The 20,501-nt window shown below is 38.8% G+C and overlaps 1 protein-coding gene across 4 annotated transcripts in view; it reads left to right on the plus strand.

The window, feature by feature from the left end:
- Positions 1–20,208, plus strand: part of cul5.S (cullin 5 S homeolog) — a 52,395-nt gene extending 32,187 nt beyond the window's left edge. For all 4 annotated transcript variants that reach the window (XM_018250329.2, XM_041584567.1, XM_018250326.2 and 1 more), the window contains 12 exons: positions 2,442–2,535; positions 4,002–4,132; positions 6,140–6,247; positions 6,931–6,995; positions 8,499–8,631; positions 10,721–10,852; positions 12,971–13,094; positions 13,782–13,957; positions 14,613–14,774; positions 16,131–16,249; positions 17,465–17,588; positions 19,565–20,208. In XM_018250329.2, the coding sequence (XP_018105818.1) occupies positions 2,442–2,535; positions 4,002–4,132; positions 6,140–6,247; positions 6,931–6,995; positions 8,499–8,631; positions 10,721–10,852; positions 12,971–13,094; positions 13,782–13,957; positions 14,613–14,774; positions 16,131–16,249; positions 17,465–17,588; positions 19,565–19,759 (1,563 nt within the window). In that variant the 3' untranslated portion in view covers positions 19,760–20,208. The remainder of the gene's footprint in view (positions 1–2,441; positions 2,536–4,001; positions 4,133–6,139; positions 6,248–6,930; positions 6,996–8,498; positions 8,632–10,720; positions 10,853–12,970; positions 13,095–13,781; positions 13,958–14,612; positions 14,775–16,130; positions 16,250–17,464; positions 17,589–19,564) is intronic.
- Positions 20,209–20,501: the final 293 nt, after the last annotated feature.

Consider the following 20,501-nt stretch of genomic DNA (forward strand, 5'->3'; position numbering starts at 1 on the left):
TCTATCATCAGAAATAACAACTTTTTCCAATTACTTTCTATTTTCTATGTGTCACTGTTTTTCTAATATTGAAGTGTAAAGTGTCATTTTTCACCTTCTAAAGCAGCTCTGGGAGGGGGGGTCGCCGACCCTGTAAACTGTTCTAAATTGATACATTTCTTATCTTTGTCCCTGCTGAGCAGAATCTCTGGTTTCATTACAGGCAGCTGTTAGAATTGATACAATAGTTACTGATATTCCGCAGATACTGCCGAGAAATGTATCAACTAAATGTTGCAAAATTGTAACAGTTTAGAGTTTTCACCTGAATTACTGAGCTGCCAGACTCAAACACCAGAGAAAACTTAGATTTTACAAAAACTGTAAACAATCTATAATGTAAAGTAATTGAAAATAGTCTTTATTCCTGGGTGAACAATCTGAAAACAACTGAACTGAAAGGTGAACAACCCCTTTAAGTCTACTAAAAAATCATTTAAACATTAAATAAACCCAATAGGCTGGTTTTGCCTCCAATAAGGATTAATTATTTCTTAGTTTGGATCAAGTACAAGCTACTGTTTTATTATAATAGATGAAGTTGTTTGTTAAAAAACTGGATTATTTGGATAAAATGAAGTCTATGGGAGGCACAACCTTCCCGTAATTTGGAACTTTCTGGGTAACAGGTTTCCAGATAACAGATCCCATACCTGTACCAGATAACTATATTTACCAAAGGAAAGCTGACTCTATTCTTTGACAAACCCGATCACTCGCTTGCAGGCGCATTCTAATCTTCACCTTTCACAGTATAAAAGCTAAAAAATGGTTTTACAATTATTATGAATAGGGCTAATGCAGAACATGCTTCTTGCCTATTGTTTATTATTATTTAATTAAGAAATACATATGGTATTTATTACTTCTTGCACTAAACAGGGTGAATTCTGAAACAAAAACTAAATCACATTCTAGTTTTGGTTCTCCCAAACACAATTAAAACAAATGATTCCACTGAGAACCTTTGCTGTATAATGAGCTGCTTCTTTTATAGTGGGGTTTGTTTATACAGAGGCTCTTGAGCCGAATTCTTGTAATACAGGAAAGCAAAACAAACATATTTCCTAATTAAAGCCATGTTCCAAAAGCCCTACTCTGTGATTTGGGAAATCATTGTTGTATCATAGAGAAGGATAATAATCCTCCTAAAAGGTAAAATAACTTTACGAGCTACAGAAGGGTCATACAAATTCTGAGATCAGAATGCACAGTTGATATTCATACATATACATATTTGCAGATGCGCCCTCAGAGGTCAGGGTGGAATTTTGCAGGCCCTGCAGTAAAAACACACGGTAGAGAAAACCAAGAATTCTCTCTTGCTGTACTAGATGAGCATAGGACTTAAAGTGGACCTGTCACCCAGACACAAAAATCTGTATAATAAAAGTCCTTTTCAAATAAAACATGAAATCCTACTTTTATTTTTTATTAAAGCATTCATAGCTGTTGTAAGCTCATTTAAAAATCTTAGCTGTCAATCAAATATTGTTTGCCCCTCCTCTATGCCTTAGGCATAGAGGCGGGGCAGGCAATTACTTTCACTTTCCATTCAGCACTTCCTAAATATGTCTGCTCTCCCCACATTACTCAACATTCTCTTCACTGTTTAATTGTGTAGCCAGGACATGGGGATGGACATCGGGTCCCCCATTCTGGTGCACAAACAAGATTCTGAGATGATACAAGGCTTGTCTTAATAACAGTGTCCACAAAATGGCTGCTACCTGCTTGCTATCATTTTGAAATCCCAGACTGAAGGAAACAAGATTCAAATCATTTATATAGTGTTATTAAAGTTCATTTTGCTTGACTAACATGATAAAATAGGATTTTGAATAATTTTTTTGGGTGACGGGTACCCTTTAAAGTGGGAGGGACTTTTATGAATATTTCTAGAGGATTCAATGGAAGAATATGACATTGTGTTCCTGAACCTACGCCATAAACAACATCAAATCTGTGCAAATGCTTTATTTAGATGTGAATACAGGTATGGGATCAGTTATCTGTAAATCCATTATCCAGAAAGCTCCGAATTACGGAAAGGCTGTCTCCCAAAGACTCCATTATAATCAAATAATCCAAATTTTTTTAAAAAGTATTTCCTTTTTCTCTGTAATAATTAAACAGTACCTTGTACTTGATCCAAACTAAGATTTAATTAATCCTTATTGGAAGCAAAGCCAGCCTATTGGGTTTATTTATTGTTTACATGATTTTCTAGTAGACTTATGGTATGAAGATCCAAATTATGGAAAGATCTATTATCTGGAAAACCCCTGGTCCCGAGCTTTTCCACTTCTATGAGTGTTAACACCTTATTTGCGATTCATTCGGTTCTGGCAGCTAAGATTTCTTTCCCTGTAAAGTTTATGGGTTTGTTGCTTCTGTTGCAGTTGATGGAATGTTGTGTGAATGCTCTTGTGACGTCCTTCAAGGAGACAATTTTGGCTGAATGCCAAGGCATGATCAAGCGCAATGAAACGGAAAGTAAGTACAATGTACAACTGCTTTATTCCTCTGTAGCTTATTTTACTTGTATCTGTTGTTTAGTAAACATAAAATGATCATTGTGTCCTGAGGCTGATTCTAGTTTGGCTCCTGCAATGTAGGTTTAAAGGAGAAGGAAACCCCCTGGGCGCAAAAATCTCTCCCCCCTCCCCTGTGTTGCCCCCCTCCCTCCTCCCCCCTGGCCTACCTGTCCCCCCGGGCAAATGCCCCTAACTTGTTACTCACCTCTCTGCGCAGGTCCTGTCCACGGAGCTCACAGGCGCCATCTTCTCCCAAGCCGTCTTCTTCCTGGATTAATCGGCATCTTCTGGCGCATGCGCAGTAGGAGCATTTACCGGTACGGATCTACTGCGCATTCGCCGAATGTCACGAAGTGAAATCGGAAAACTTTGTGACTTTTGGCGCATGTGCAGTAGATCCAAAAACCCTCATCAAAGCAAGAAGAAGACCACTTGGGAGAAGATGGCGCCTGTGAGCTCCGTGGACAGGACCTGCGCAGAGTGGTGAGTAACAAGTTAGGGGCATTTGCCCGGCGGGCCAGGTAGGCCAGGGGGGAGGAGGGAGGGGGGGCAACACAGGGGAGGGGGGAGGGTTTTTGCGCCCAGGGAATTTCCTTCTCCTTTAAGGCTAGTGATAGACAGCGGCTGAAATCAGACTGCTGAAATGCTCAGGTCATTAGCCTCTTCTCTTGCCTTCACCCTGAAGGGTTATGTTGGCTTAGGTGCAGACACATTTGACATGAGAATGCTAGCTCTCGTTTTTCTACACTAAAATCCGCTGAATGTGATTGCCCCAAGCCCACACATTGGTTCTGGCTGCAGGCAGGAGAAAATTCTAATGCCTGCTTAGGGGCGGATTTTCTGCCTTTGAGCAGATTTCTCCCCCACAGCATTATCGTAAGGCCTTTTAATGGGTTCATAACACTTAAAGGAGAAGGAAAGGCTTTGTGCACTTGGGGGTGCCAAATGTTAGTTACATTGAGTAGGAGAAACAACAGTCTGCCAGAAAGCAGTTCCATAAAGCAGCGCTGACTCTTTCTGTAAGCACATGACCAGGCAAAATGACCTGAGATGGCGCCCACACACCAATATTACAACTAAAAAAATACACTTATCAGTTTAGGAATGGAATTTTACATGGTAGGGTGAATTATATGCAGTGTAAAAATCACGTTAGAATCCATTTAAATCTGAAACGCCATCCTGAATGTGTCATTCACATGAAGCAGCAAGGATGGATTAGTTATATTGCAGTAGGCAATTTTATTTAAGAAGAATTGTTCTTATAAGAAGAAGGCAAGACTGGAATTCTGCTTTAAATTTGAAGGTAACTTGATTGCTTATAATTGGAGAAAAAAAAACGACCTCCTTTGAAAAAAATTACCATAGCACAGGATTTAAGATAACAAATGGCACAATATAAACATGTACTGGTTTTTATTACAGAGCTGCATTTAATGTTTTCTCTCATGGATAAAGTCCCTAATGGAATAGAACCCATGTTAAAAGATCTAGAAGAGCACATTGTAAGTGCCGGCTTAGCTGACATGGTAGCTGCTGCAGAAACTATTACTACTGTAAGTAACGTTCAGATTCACCATTCTCAAAGCTACTCCGAGTACACAATTACACTTGCTGCTTCCCATGTAATGTGGCTGTGTATTTAACAACTAAAACATCCAGCTCCCATTTTAATAGGTGAACATAATTTCCATCTGCTCTGTGTGAGCTCAGCGCTGCAATATGATCACTTGGAGGCACATTTATCAAAGGTCGAATTTCGAATTCATGGCAGTTTTTAAACACCCCATAAATTCGAAATTCGACCAATCGAAATTTAGTAAAATAATCAAATTTTTAAACCTAGACGGAAGGTGAACATTAACCTTTGTGCAAACCTTCAGGTTAAGAGGAGTAAAACCCCAAAACCACCCTCATCATAAATATACAAAGGACATATCCCAGTCACCTACAGGCACACTTTTTGAAACCGGACTTACAGCTAAAATGCTTGTGTTTTTCTGTTAATGTTACTTTGATGAATCTTTATTTCACCCCTTTCCCATCCTCCCTTCTCTTCCTTCATTTTCTTATAATTTATACACTGAGGTGTATGATGTCACATTTGATATATGCTCAATAAAAATCTCCGTTAAAAAAAAAAAAAAAAAAAGAATCAAAGAATTTTGGATGAATTAAATTGACCCAAAAACTTGAATCGAATTTAAAAAACTCGAATCGAATTTAAAAAACTCGAATCGAATTTAAAAAACTCGAATCGAATTTAAAAAACTCGAATCGAATTTAAAAAACTCGAATCGAATTTAAAAAACTCGAATCGAATTTTGTACCACTTTAAAGGGGTTGTTCACCTTAGAGTCAACTTTTAATATGATGTAGAGAGTGATAGTCTGAGACAATTTGCAATTGGTTTTCTTTTTCATTATTTGTGGGGTTTTTTTGGATAATTTAGCTTTTTAATGAGCAGCTCTCCAGTTTGCAACTTCAGCAATCTGGTTGCTAGGGTCCATCTTACCCTAGTGACTATGCATTGAATTGAACAAGAGACTGGAATATAAATAGGAGAGGATTTGATTAGAAAGATGCGTAATCAAAAGTTACAATACCGATAAATTTGGAGCTTAACAGAGCGTTTGTTTTTTAGATGGGGTCAGTGATCCCTATTAGGGAATCCTGGCCAAATCCCAAACTCAATCCTGGATTCGTAGCATCCCTACTGGATACCCAGATATTTGCGTTTTTTCTGTAATTTAGCTTTTTATACAGCAGCTCTCCAACTTGCAGTTTCAACAATCTGGTTGCCAGGATCCAAATGACCCTAGCAACCATACATGATTTGAATTAGAGACGGGATTATGAATAGGAGAGGCCGGAATAGATAGATGAGTAATAAAAAGTAGCAATAACAATACATTTGTAGCCATACAGAGCATTTTTCGTTTAGATGGGGTCAGTGACCCTCATTTGAAAGCTGGAAAGAGTCGGAAGAAGAAGGCAAATAATTAGGGATGCACCAAAGCCACTATTTTGGATTTGTCCGAACCCCAAGAATCCTTTGCGAAAGATTTGAATCCTAATTTGCATATGCAAATTAGGGGTGGGAAGGGGAAAACATTTTTACTTCCTTGTTTTGTGACAAAAAGTCATGCGATTTCCATCCCCGCCTCTAATTTGCATATGAAAATTGGGTTTCCGATTGGCCAGGCAGAAGACTTCGGCCAAATCAGAATCCTGCTGAAAAAGGCCAAATCCTGGATTCGGTGCTTCCCTATAAATAATTGAAAAAAAAAAAATAATGAAGACCAATTGAAAAGTTGATTAGAATTGCCCATTCTATAAAATACTAAAATTCAACTTAAAGGTATACCACCCCTTTAAGTTAGAATTTAACCCCGTACTTAACATACACCAAAATGAGCTTTATGAATATGCCCCCTTTTTTTGTTTACTAACATAACTGCCTTGCTACCCCATAGTGTGTTTTCTGCAATACAAGACAATAGAGGGTTCTTCATTACTAATTTCATCCTTTTTTTTTTTTTTTTTTTTTTTTCTCTCCGAAGGATTCAGAAAAATACGTTGAACAGTTACTTACCCTGTTTAACAGATTTAGTAAACTAGTGAAAGAAGCCTTTCAAGATGATCCAAGGTTTCTCACTGCACGAGATAAGGTAATCTAACAGTTATTAGTATTGCATTTTTTGTTTTATGTAAATGATTGAATATGATCATTTGCCCGCTCTGCATTTAAAGTGCAGGCAGCAACATTTTTAAAAGTAAAATAATCCTACTTTCTAAGTAAAGCTTTTTTATTCATCTTGGAGGCATAGCTTCTTGTGGGCACAGATAAGTATGTCTATGGATATTTGTATTTGGAAAGTTTGATATTAAAGATTGAAAGGGTTTTATACAATTACGGGACCTGTCTATCCAGAATGCTTGGGACCTAGGATTTTCTGGATAATGGATCTTTCTGTAATTTAGATCTTCACATCTTAAGTCTACTAAAATCATTTAAACTTTAAATAAACCCAATAGGCTTGTTTTGCCTCCAATAAGTATACATTATTTCTTAGTTTGGATCAAGTACAAGCTACTGTTTTATTATAACAGAGAAACATGAAGTTGTTTATAAAAATCTGGATTATTTGGATAAAATGGAGTCTATGGGAGACAGCCTTGCCTTAATTTGGAAACTTTCTGGACAACGGGTTTCTAGGTAATGGATCCCATACCTGTACTTGAGAGATCTGTGCCGTTGTGCTAAGCCAATATGTATCACAGCCAAGCAATGCGTGTCCAGTTCATTTTGTGTTGTAACTAAAGCTTATTTCCCTGATCTCCTTTATTTCAGGCATACAAAGCTGTTGTAAATGATGCAACAATATTCAAACTCGAATTACCACTAAAACAGAAAGGGTAAGTCACACGTGTTTTATATTGTTATTCTCTGTGTTTTGTATCGTTCAGACTGAATGATTCTGAGTTACATTTATTTATGAGGAATGAACAAATAGCTGACAGAGAAGAAAGGTTGTTTTGAAAGCGGGATTAGGGATGGACCGAATCCACTATTTTGGATTCGGCCGAACCCCCGATTCCTTTGCGAAAGATTCGGCCGAATCGAAATCCTAATTTGCATATGCAAATTAGGGATGGGGAAACATTTTTTACTTCCTTGTTTTGTGACAAAAAGTCACGTGATTTCCCTCCCCGAAAATTAGGGTTCGGCTGGGCAGAAGGATTCGGCCGAATCCGAATCCTGTTGAAAAAGACCGAATCCTGTTTGAATCCCGAACCGAATCCTGGATTCAGTGCATCCCTAGTGGAGATAAGGACAGGGGTTAGAAAGAAACTGATATGGGTAGGTGAGGTAGTGTCTTTTTCCATTATGAGGAACTTAATTTAATACATACTTAATTTAATATAAGCTTCAGCATACTGAAATAAGAAACTTTGTTAATACAATCAATTAAATATTCTGTACTGTTTCTGAAATACTCATTTATCTTCACTATCCTCTCTCAGCATCTGTTTCTCTTCATTCTGTCTTCATGCAGCAGTTGGGTGTCAGATATTCATTGACAGTTAGATCCAATATATTTTATATGCCTAGAAGATGTATTAGAGCTCACTCTATTAAACTCACCAGACATCTCTACATGCAGGATTTGTGCAAAAGGCAGTTATTTTGTTTGTACTGGAATCAGTTATTTGAGTGAGCTCTAATATATCTGCTAGGAAAGGGGGTATAGTTTTCCTTTAAGAGAGAGAGATTGCGTAGACCACAGCATTGGCTCTACAGGCTTAATCCTCCACCGCTTGTGGCTTTTAAAGGAGAAGGAAAGTTGTCTTGCACTTGGGGCTGCCAAATGTTAGGCACCCCCAAGTGATTGTGTTTACTTACCTGAAACCCCGGGTCGGTGCTCCTATCAGCAGAAAACGGAACAGTGAGCACCACGGAGCGATCCTCTTTCAGTTCCTTTTTTCTTCAAATTTCCCCCGGGCAGACGCATGTGCAGTAGAACGAAATAGCCGACTTTTTAGTTAAAATTTAAAAAGCCTGGGACCACCATTTAAAGGGACGGGTGTGCAACCACATGGAAGCTTGGCCTGCAGCATAACGGTGAGGGTTCCGAATTTTTAAAAATCATTTCATTTTTCTCTGTAATAATAAAACAGTAGTTTGTACTTGATCCCAACTAAGATATAATTAATCCTTATTGGAGGCAAACCCAGCCTATTGGGTTTATTTAATGTTTATATGATTTTCTAGTAGACTTAAGGTATGAAGATCCAAATTATGGAAAGAAAACCCCAGGTCCCGAGCATTCTGGATAACAGGTCCCATACTTGTAATTCCAAAATGTGGTGCTAGCACCAATTGTTTTTTTAAATCACTGGAATCTTTTCTCATTGAAGGGTGGGTCTGAAAACACAACCTGAGTCCAAATGCCCGGAGTTGCTCGCTAACTATTGTGATATGTTGTTACGGAAAACGCCACTCAGCAAGAAATTGACTTCCGAGGAAATCGAGGCAAAGCTGAAGGAAGTGGTGAGTAAAGAACATCGTTTATGTCTCTCTTATGTTATGCTTTGGCCTTCGTTGTATTCTGAGGTATATGATCACCTGATTATTCATCAATTGCCGTATTTTTTTTTTTTTTATGAGGAGCAATACACCATTTTCCTTTCCCAGGCTCTAAATAACCGAGTAGCGTATATAGAAACTGAAGATGAGCAAGCAGAAAGTGTTCTTGTAAAATAATAAAACAATATATAGTATGTAGCACTAGATGTTGAATATGTAAACGTTTTTACCATCTTTGTCTTCAAACAAACTTGGTGTCCTAACTAATGTAATCACTAGTCTTAAGTTATTTGTTTCTTAAAGGAGAAGGAAAAAAACTAAATAAGCTTTATCAGAAAAGAGCTATGTGTGAGCAGGGAGAGACTCAGTCAGGAAAATAAATCACACCAAGCTAATATGGCAGCTGCTATCCTAAACAAACATAGAGCTTCTAGAGCTGTTTACTCAGGTATGGTAAAGCATTCTACAGAATAAATATAGTGTCATAGAGAACCTTATAACCAGATTCCAGCATAACTGTAATATTAGAGCATCTTCTTAAATTATACCATAATTTGCTCCACTACATGATCTCTTTTTTGGGCGACAAATCTCCCTGAACTGCCTGACCTGCTTCCCGCCGGCTAAAATGTAAACCGCCCACTCACAATATACAGTACACAAAGAATAGAAATGTCACAATATAAGGCTGATTAGTAATTAATACAGATAATTACTACATGGCAGCACAGAAACCAGTGCAATTAGCATCAGAATTTAATAATCAGCAAACCTGTAGCATCAGCTTATATTACAGGGGAAGCTCATTTTCTGCTGGATAATTAGTGACGAGCCCTAAGCTTAGCTTCTCAACAGCCAATCAGAGCCCACTGAGCAAGTTTCAAGTGTAGTAATTATCTGTATTAATTACTAATCAGCCTTATAGTGTGACATTTCTATTCTATGTGTACAGTAAGTGACAGCAGCACAGAGCATGTGCAGTGAATCAGCAGACAAGAAGATGGGGAGCTACTGGGGCATCTTTGGAGACACAGATCTTTACTGCCTTGGGCTGGTACAGAAGCTCAAAACATAATGAACAACATTTCTAGCTACTTCTTTAGTTAGGCTTTAGTTCTCCTTTAAAATATGGGTCACCTTGGCTAGCTGCCTGGGCCTGTATCACACCAGAGAGGAGGCAGTTTCGACAAACTGTTCCGTGTTCCTGTGGGATTACTAATAGCACTGCCCAAAGTGATGTCATCAGTTATAAACGGTGAGTTCTGATGTCATTTCTGTCAGATGACTCACTGAAACTCGTGCTTTTATATGGTCATGAAACTCCCCGGTAACTTATAATATCCTTATATTTTGAGGGGTACTTTATTCACTATATAATAAATGGAGGCAATAAGACAACAAAGTAATCCACTTTCTTTTATTCTTTTTCACTTTTTTTTTTATTATTCATTAAATCTTTTTTTTCTGTTTGTTTTCCTTTCTGTATAAACCGGTTATTTATTATTTGCCATATGTTACACTTTAATCACTGGTATACATCTGATGGAACTGGAATTTGTATCAACATAGGATTGAATAATGGAAAATGTTCACATTTTATTTAAACATTGCTATAGGTTTTGAAATATTTAGATATTGTGTCATAACCATTCTATGTACAATCCGTATGACAACGTTTTTGTTATTGGAAAAATATATTGAAACCAAAAAAGAGGTGATTAGTCACCGGGCCACTAATTTCCCTGAATCTGCCTGTGTGCCCGGACCCTTCTGGAACCCAGAGATTCTGCTCAGCAGGGACAAGGATAAGAAATGTATCAACTAAATGTATCAATTTAGAACAGTTTACAGGGTCGACGACCCCCCCCCCTCCCAGAGCTGCTTTAGAAGGTGAAAAAAGACACTATTAGAAAATCGGTGACATACAAAAATTGAAAGTAATTGAAAAAAGTCATTATTTCTGGTGATCTATCTGAAAACAACTGGTTGTTTGAAGGTGAACAACCCCTTTAAAATGAATAAACAAACTGACTGTATCTGTTTCCCTCTACAGCTGTTGGTACTAAAATATGTGCAGAACAAGGATGTGTTTATGAGGTACCACAAAGCTCACCTAACGCGCCGCCTGATTTTAGATATCTCTGCCGACAGTGAAATAGAAGAGAACATGGTGGAGTGGCTCAGGGTAACTATCACTTGAGCAGTTTCAACTGTATAGACAGCAACCATATTGTACATACGGGATTTTTCAAGTAAAAAAATGCAGTTTCCATTTATTTCATAGGCTGTCAATGTATAAACGCATATATTGTGTTTATGTGATGTAACACTAGAGCAAATACATGTTATACTTAGTGATGGGCAAATTTCTCCCGTTTCACTTCGCCGAAAAATTTGTGAATCCCCGCAAAATTCGAGAAGCACCGAAAAATTCTCGTGAAAACGGAAAGTTCACGAAAAAATCTTGAAATTCGAACGTTTTCACGATAAAAACTGAGCAATTCAAACGTTTTCACGAAAAAATCTAGCAATTCAAACGTTTTCACTATAAAATTGAGCAATTCAAATGTTTTCACGGAGAAATCAAGCAATTCGAACGTTTTCACTACAAAATGGAGCAATTCGAACGTTTTCACAAAAAAATCAAGCAATTCGAACGTTTTCACGAGCAAATTGAGCAATTCGAAAGTTTTCAAGAAAAAATTGAGCAATTCGAACTTTTTTTCACGAAAAAATTGAGCAATTCGAATGGTTTCACGAAAAGAATCGGAAATTGACGCCGGCGAATTTATCCGCCCATCACTAGTTATACTTCAAACATAATGCACCATTTCGCACCACTATAACCATTAGTAGCAAGTGAACAGTCTCAAAAATATATAAAGGAATGGAAAGAAACCCCGTCTGTGACAATTAATTAGTTTCTGGTAATAGATTCAACCCCTACCAATAAGATAGGTGATTGACTTAAATTAAATTAATTCCAAGCCAGTTCATAAATAAATAAGTATAAAGTGCAAATTAGTGCATATACCCAATGACTGCTGCCCAGTTAATGGTAACAACAAGTTCATTGACAATTCATTGCACTTTATACTTATTTATTTATGAATTGGCTTGGAATTAATTGATTCGGGAAGAGATTGGTTTTCATATATTATCGTTGATGAACTAAAAGAATAGGCACGCACTGCACTTTAATTTAAGTCAATCACCTATCTTATTGGTAGGGGTTAAATCTATTACCAGATACTAATTAATTGTCACAGACGGGTTTCTTTCCATTCCTTTATATATTTTTGTGCACTGATCTTCTGACGGTTGTCAGCCCCTGATTGTGACCTTTGAGAATTTGTTACTTATTGTGATTTAAGAGTCCTTTTCCTTTCTATTTAAGTGAACAGTCTCATCATAGTGTTGTAGGGAAACCCATAGGGGTAGAAAGTTTTGCTGGTGACTAGTTGTTGATGCATATAATACAGGTATTGGACCTGTTATCCAGAATGCTTGGGACCTAGGGCTTTCCGGATAACTGATCTTTCCATTATTTGGATCTTCATACCTCAAGTCTACTAGAATATTGTGTAAACGGTAAATAAACCCAATAGGCTGGTTTTGCTTCCAATAAGGATTAAGTATATCTTAGAATGGATCAAGTACAAGGTACAGGTATGACACCAATTAAACAGAATGCTCGGGACCTGGGGCTTTCCGGATAACTGATCTTTCCATAATGTGGATCTTCATACCTAAAATGTACTAGAAAATCATGTAAACATTAAATTAACCCAATAGTCTGGTTCTTCCTCCAATAAGGATTAATTACATCTTAGAATGGATCAAGTACAAGGTACAGGTGTGGGACCTGTTAACCAGAATGCTCGGGACCTGGGGCTTTCCGGATAATGGTTCTTTCCATAGTTTGGATCTTCATACCTTAAGTCTACTAGAAAATCATATAAACATTAAATAAACCCAATAGGCTGGTTTTGCTTCCAATAAGGATTAATTATATCTTAGTTGGGATCAAGTTCAAGTTACTGTTTTATTATTACACAGAAAAAGGAAATCATTTTTAAAATATTTGGATGAAATAGAGTCTATGGGAGGCAGCCTTTCCATAATTCGGAGCTTTCTGGATAATGGATCTCATACCTGTATCTTTAGGGCTTGTGAATGTCATACTGTGTAGTGCACTGCATTCCATTTAAACCTCTATCGACTGCAATTTCACTTCCCAGACTTGGAAAGAGGTGCCTCTTGTGTTGCTTTGTTCTGATTCAGAGTTGTGTCTATGTTTCAGGAGGTGGGCATGCCAGCTGATTATGTCAACAAGCTCGCCAGAATGTTCCAGGACATCAAAGTATCTGAAGACTTAAACCAAGCTTTCAAAGAAATGCATAAAAACAACAAATTAGCCCTGCCTGGTAAGTTTGGGATTAGGTATAAAGTAACAACAAAAAAAAGTTGGAATTATTGTTTTAACTGTGCACTGCACTGTAGTGATGTGCACCCGACCCTAACCCGACCCCCTGCTAATACCCTCGCCCGCCTGCACCCGCTTCCGGGGTCCTTTTATAGACCCGCCTCGCCGATGACGTCACAAAAGGGGCGGGGTGAGCAGACGCGACCCTATAAAACCGGAACTCGGAAGTCGGATACCGGCATTTGAAGGTGGCGGACGGGGAGAGAAGGAGAAGAGCTTAACCCGCACTGGCCCGCCACCCGTGAGCAGCACTGCAAGTTCGACCCGATCGTGCCCAACCCGCGGGTATCGGGTCGGCCCGCACATCACTACTGCACTGTAGGACAGGAACCAATCAGCAGCTAGCAGAACCTGAATGGGAACTGAAGCCTGTCTGTGCTTGTGTGACTGCAGGGCTGTGATTGGCTGGGACCATTAGGACACGCCCACCCCTCATTTGAAACAGGGACCAGAGAACATCTATAGGGAGCTCCAATAAAAGGGCTATTAATAAAGATAGACATTTTTAGCACCATGTAAAAGCAACACCATATATTACTTATTATTGCCTACAAAATCAGGGTTTTTTCATTTATCCTATATGTCTCCTTTAATACATTGCCATTTACTTTTCTTTTATTGGGGCCAGCTGACTCTGCGAATATTAAAATTCTGAACGCCGGCGCTTGGTCTCGGAGCTCGGAAAAAGTGTTTGTGTCGCTTCCCACTGAGCTGGAGGACCTCATTCCTGAAGTAGAGGAGTTTTACAAGAAAAACCACAGCGGCAGAAAACTTCACTGGCACCATCTTATGTCCAACGGCATTGTGAGTAACTGCTCTGCGTTGTAATGAGGAATTAGAAATGGGCTTTAGTGGAAGATATTCATTGGTTGTTCCCTTCTGATGCATCTGTACAGTGCTGAATACTCCAGGGTTCACATGGTGCTACCCCAGTAACAATTCAGCCCTAATGTTGACAGCAGCCTGTCACTTTAAATAGATACTGACACCAGAATTTTAACTTTTTTTTTTTTTTTGCATGCTAATTATAATTTTGCCATAAAAGTGTTTACCCGATGCTACACCACCTATCTGATCCCCCATGTCCCTCTATTGTTATTGGCCCGTGTATGGGGCCCCCCGACGGGCTTCCCCGATCGAGATCTGGCCAAAAGTTGGCCAGATCTCGATCGGATGGGACTAAAAATCCCATTGGATCGCGGCCGCATGCGGTCCCGCGATCTGACCGCCCATTACTATTCGTTAGGATCCGATCGTTGGGCCCTAGGGCCCACGATCGGATCAGCCCGATATTGCCCACCTCAAGGTGGGCATATCGGGGAGAGATCCGCTCGTTTGGCGACATCGCCAAACGAGTGGATCTCTCCGTGTATGGCCACCTTTAGTTGCGCTGAACTATCCAGGTAAGTTCCAGAATATAATAGAATGTTCCCCTAATGCCGAACTATCCATTTTGCAGATAACATTTAAGAATGAGGTCGGTCACTATGACTTGGAAGTTACCACTTTCCAGCTGGCGGTTTTGTTTGCTTGGAACCAAAGGCCGAGAGAAAAAATCAGCTTTGAAAATCTTAAACTGGCGACAGAGTTACCTGATGCTGAGCTAAGGAGAACTCTGTGGGTAAGTGTAAATGGGTTATATGGTATTTTGTATTGGTGTTTATCATTGGCTAAACTGAAGCTGCATGGCTCTGCACTGTTGCTTGGTGATCCAACCATCACACTTGCTAATCACCGCAATACAACTGTTTCATTCTTGTTCACCTTGGGGCCTCTGCAGTTATTTTTAAAGGATAAGTAAACCTTTAAAATAAGGGAATCTAAAATTGATGAGAGGGCTATTCTAAGCACTTTTGCAATGTACATTCATTATTTATTTTGTTTTTATTCCAAGATATTAAGGGATACATGTACTTAATATTGACGAATTTTGTTACAACAGTGCCACCCGCTGGTCAGAAAGAAAGAGGCTGCTCTGATGTTCTTCTGCTTAGAAAAGATGAGAAAGGTTTCTAATTTTTTTCCTAAGCAGAAGAACATCAGAGCAGCCTCTTTCTTTCTCCTGATAACTTTGTTGACTACTTGGTGGTCAGAATAGTGATAAAACTGAACAGCAGGTGGCGCTATTGTAACACAATTCATTCATATTAACAGTACATGTATCCTTTAATATCTTGGAATAAAAACAAAATAAATAATGAATGTACATTAAAAAAGTGCTTAGAATAGCCCCCTCATCACTTTTACATTCACGTAATTTAAAGGTTTACTTATCCTTTAAGACTGTACATAGGGCCTGAGGCACTCCACGGCTGACTAGATTTTCAGCCCAGGCAATCACTTTCATTTGGGATATCTTTCTGAGCTATTTGTTTAGAAAAGCTGGCAGACAATATTTGCCTAATCATGCCCATTTTAAGGGGATTATTTATCAAATTTATCAAGTTTTTTAAAATAAAAAAGTCAGACCAAACTAGAATCCACAATTTGACCTTATATATTATTAAAAAAGCACAATTTAATCGGATCACGGAAAAACTATAAAAATTAGGTTTTTTTTCTGAATCAAAGGTTTTTTCCGGAGGTTTTTCCCAAATCGTACAATTTTTTTTTTTCTGAGGCTTTTGCCGAAAAGTCTGAATTTTTCAGATTTTTGCCAGAAATAGTCGGATTTTCGGGCTAATTCCAGCGCAGACCACAGAAACTTCCAAATAGGATAGGGACCTCTCCAATTGACTTATATACACCCTCGGCAGGTCAGAGATGGAGGATTTTCGGATTCTGACTTTTTGCATTCTCGGGGTATAATAAATCTCGAAAAATTCAAGGTTTTTTTCCACTAAAAATTCAAGTTTTTTTTTTTACTAAAAATTTATTTTTATCGTAAAAAAAATAACCTCCCCTAAGACTCGAGCATTATATCATTTGTGATTTCACTGACATAACTGCTTATATTTATTTCAATTCCTCTGTTTAGTCTCTTGTAGCATTTCCAAAGCTAAAACGACAAGTATTATCCTATGAACCAGCTGTGAATTCTCCAAAAGACTTCACGGAAGGCACGCTCTTCTCCATAAATCAGGAGTTCAGCTTAATGTAAGTAATGCTTACATGTAATGGAGTACAGGTGTGGGATCCGTTATATGGAAACCTGGTGTCCACAGAGCTCCGAATTAGGGAAAGTCCGTCTCCCATAGACTCTATTTTAAACAAATTATCCCAGTTTTTAAAAATGATTTCCGTTTTCTCTGTAATAATAAAACAGTAGATTGTACTTGATCCCAACTAAGATATAATTAATCCTTATTGGAAGCAGAACCAGCCTATTTATTTAATGCTTAAAGGGATCCTGTCATCGGAAAACATGTTTTTTTTCAAAACGCATCAGTTAATAGTGCTACTCCAGCAGAATTCTGCACTGAAATCCATTTCTCAAAAGAGCAAACAGATTTGATTATATTCAATTTTGAAATCTGACATGGGGCTAGACATTTTGTCAATTTCCCAGCTGCCCCTGGTCATGTGACTTGTGCCTGCACTTTAGGAGAGAAATGCTTTCTGGCAGGCTGCTGTTTTTCCTTCTCAATGTAACTGAATGTGTCTCAGTGGGACATGGGTTTTTACTATTGAGTGTTGTTCTTAGATCTACCAGGCAGCTGTTATCTTGGGTTAGGGAGCTGCTATCTGGTTACCTTCCCATTGTTCTTTTGTTTGGCTGCTGGGGGGGGAGGTGATATCACTCCAACTTGCAGTGCAGCAGTAAAGAGTGACTAAAGTTTATCAGAGCACAAGTCACATTACTGGGGGCAGCTGGGAAATTGACAATATGTCTAGCCCCATGTCAGACTTCAAAATTGAATATAAAAAAATCTGTTTGCTCTTTTGAGAAATGGATTTCAGTGCAGAATTCTGCTGGAGCAGCACTTTTAACTGATTCATTTTGAAAAAAAATTTTTCCCATGACAGTATCCCTTTAAATGATTTTCTAGTAGACTTAAGATATGAAGATCCAAATGATGGATCCGTTATCCAGAAAGCCCCAGGCCCCAAGCATTCTGGGCAACTATAGTTTAAATGTATTTTTTCCTTGTATTTATCTAATATAGATATCAGTAGGTACATTATAATTTATTTCCCCCTAGCATGTGTGTCCAACTAACAATTTTTCTGTAAAAGCTTCCATTGTTCTCAAGCAATCTCTCCGCAACCTTTTACTCACAGTCTGGCACAATGGAATAGGAAGATGCTCCTAGTGTAGCCGTAAGTTTCGCTGTTTCATCATTTCATCATCACTGTGTGTTATAATCCTAGAAAAAATGGAAAGGTTCAGAAACGGGGCAAGATCAACTTAATTGGGCGCTTGCAGCTGACCACGGAAAGAATGCGGGAGGAAGAAAATGAAGGCATCGTGCAGCTGCGGATATTAAGAACACAGGTACATAATGACCAGGTTATTGAATGGAAGTCACAAAGGGAGCCATGTCTGAGTGATATTTAGGGCAGTGACACGTTTTTCTCCCTGTGTTGTTAGTAGTGTGGGAAATGGGCAATGGAGTGGAAAAATACATTTTTTCACAACCCCACCATAGACTCTCATGATAATTGTACTCACAGGTCATGTGATTATTGCCTGACCAACAATTTTGCCGACATTATTTGTGCCATTTTGATTTCTTCCCATACACTAGACGTCATACATTTGGCAAACCACTCCATGTGCCATTGCCTTTTTGGCATCTTTACTGTTCAGCTGAACACTAGTCACATTTTTATAAATTAGGCATAGCATTGCAGTGCAGTTAAGATTTTTTTCGGACTGTCCTTCACCTGACCTACACTTTAAGCTCCCCTCCAGGGCCATATTTCAATTTGCTTTGTTCCTAGGCCAGGTTGCTCGTTTAACCCCCCTTTGCAACTAAAACCACCTTGCAAACCTCCCTTTTTTCTAATACTAACTGTATAAGTGGGGTTACTTAGGGACTGGATGGTCAAGAGATACTGCCTTCTTTTATAACAGTGAAGCGACGTGGCAGCAGAATATTGTAGCGACTGGTCACCTGGTCATTTTCCCTCTGACACATCAGTAACATTGAGACATAAATGCTGTAAAGTTCATGCAGTGCAGAATGCAGGTTTACACAGGCACAACATACTTTGATAAACAGTTCTGCCTGGGTTGAGCACTGTAATGGTTAAGCTGAGCTCAGGAGAGGTGGTTAGGAGAAAAAAATAGCATCAGACATCTAGAGCAGCATTTCTCTGGGAACCAGCAATGCTATCTCTGGAGGGTGTGTTTAGTTATCTGAGCTGAGAAGAACTGGGCATGTTCATAAGTCAGCTGTCAAAGTAAATTCCTGAGGGAAGGGGCTGAGATGGGTTAGAGGAGGAGAAGGATTTCTAAGTGATTAAGGTGATTCTGCAACCTTACTGTTAGCCTTTTAACAGCCTTTTAAAGATTTCAAAGAGGCTGTTAACTGATTGCATTTTTGTGGAGCGGGCGGGTTTACATGTCCTTTAACAACTTCACACCCTAAGCCCGGGCCTTTGTGGCTTCTGAGAAATTTGACCTGCAGCCCTTCAAATTGTGTTCAAGTGCCACAATCCCCTTCCCCCAGCCCCACTTGCACCTCTACATACTATCATCCTCCTCCTGATGAGACCTGCTCTGTTACAATTATTTCTGTGACCCCAAAAAAGACAGTTTACCTATGTATTTTTCAGTGTTCTTTGTTCACGCTTAAAGGGATACTGTCATGAAAAAAAAATGTTTTTTTCAAAACACATCAGTTGATAGTGCTGCTTCAGCAGAATTCTGCACTGAATCTGTTTCTCAAAAAAGCAAACAGATTTTTTAATTTTGAAATCTGACATGGGGCTAGACATATTGTCAGTTTCCCAGCTGCCCCAAGTCATGTGACTTGTGCTCTGATAAACTTCAGTCGGTCTTTACTGCTGTACTGCAAGTTTGAGGGATATCACCCCCCCCAGCAGCCAAACAACAGAACAATGGGAAGGTAACCAGATAGCAGCTCCCTAACACAAGATAACAGCTGCCTGGTAGAAGAACAGCACTCAATAGTAAAATCCGGGTCTCACTGAGACACATTCAGTTACATTGAGTAGGAGGAACAACAGCCTGCCAGAAAGCAGTTCCATCCTAAAGTGCTGGCTCTTTCTGAAATCACATGACCAGGCAAAATGACCTGAGATGCACCTACACACCAATATTACAACTAAAAAAAATACACTTGCTGGTTCAGGAATGAAATTTTATATTGTAGAATATATATATAGTATATATACGGATATGTAGTGAATTATTTGCAGTTTAAACAGTGTCATTTAGAAATAAAAACTTCACCATAAAAATCATGGCAGAATCCCTTTAAACGCCCTTCTTTTCCATTTCAGGAGGCTATTATTCAAATCATGAAGATGAGGAAGAAAATCACTAATGCCCAGCTCCAGACCGAACTTGTAGAAATTTTAAAAAATATGTTTCTGCCACAGAAGAAAATGATAAAAGAGCAAATCGAGTGGCTCATAGAACACAAGTACATCCGGAGAGACGAATTCGACATTAACACCTTCATCTACATGGCGTGATCTGGCCAATCCTATTGGTATGGATAATTACCCAGAAGTCCTTGGAGCCGGCCGTCTCAATCGTTCATGCTGAAAGCAAACTCCTGCCTTATTTGAAGGACAAAAACAAAAATCCTATTGCCAATGTCATATTGACAGCATGACCTCTTCTTCATCGACTTCTCCATGGTTTTTTGAGCAGCATGCCGTTTTAATGCAAACTCCTTTCTGAAGAACTCGTCATGAGCTTGTAAAGTAGATTTCACTTGGTTCAACCAGAAAAACCTTGTTTGTTCCCCCCCATGCGGACGAGGACATCACATTTTCATGCATTTTCATGAGGAACCGCTCAAAGTGTCGTTTTGTGTTTAAAACAACTAAGATACAAAAAAGACGACCCCCCTGCGATTTAGCACTTTTGCCTCTAAGTATTGCGTTTATTTAACATAAACATGATCTTTCCCGCGCAACATTTTGTGAATCTTTTATGCATATCATAGTTTCAGGTGGTTGTAGTAAATCCGTTGAATCACGAACAGAGCTTTTCATATTACTTCTACAATAGCTTTTCAGGTTGGAATCCACGTGGGAAAAAATAATAATGAAGGAGCAAAATGTAGAACTTCTTAGTATTGTTGGTAGTTTCTTATTTGTATCCACTTTTTTCCATATCTTGCTCATCTATAGTGATATATTCCCTTTACTGAGGCACCAATATCATGTTGTACTCGTGTAGGAATCTGCAACTTGTGAATAGGTTATT

The sequence above is a fragment of the Xenopus laevis genome, chromosome 2S, assembly GCF_017654675.1.
Source record: "Xenopus laevis strain J_2021 chromosome 2S, Xenopus_laevis_v10.1, whole genome shotgun sequence".
Classification (NCBI taxonomy): Eukaryota; Metazoa; Chordata; class Amphibia; order Anura; family Pipidae; genus Xenopus; species Xenopus laevis.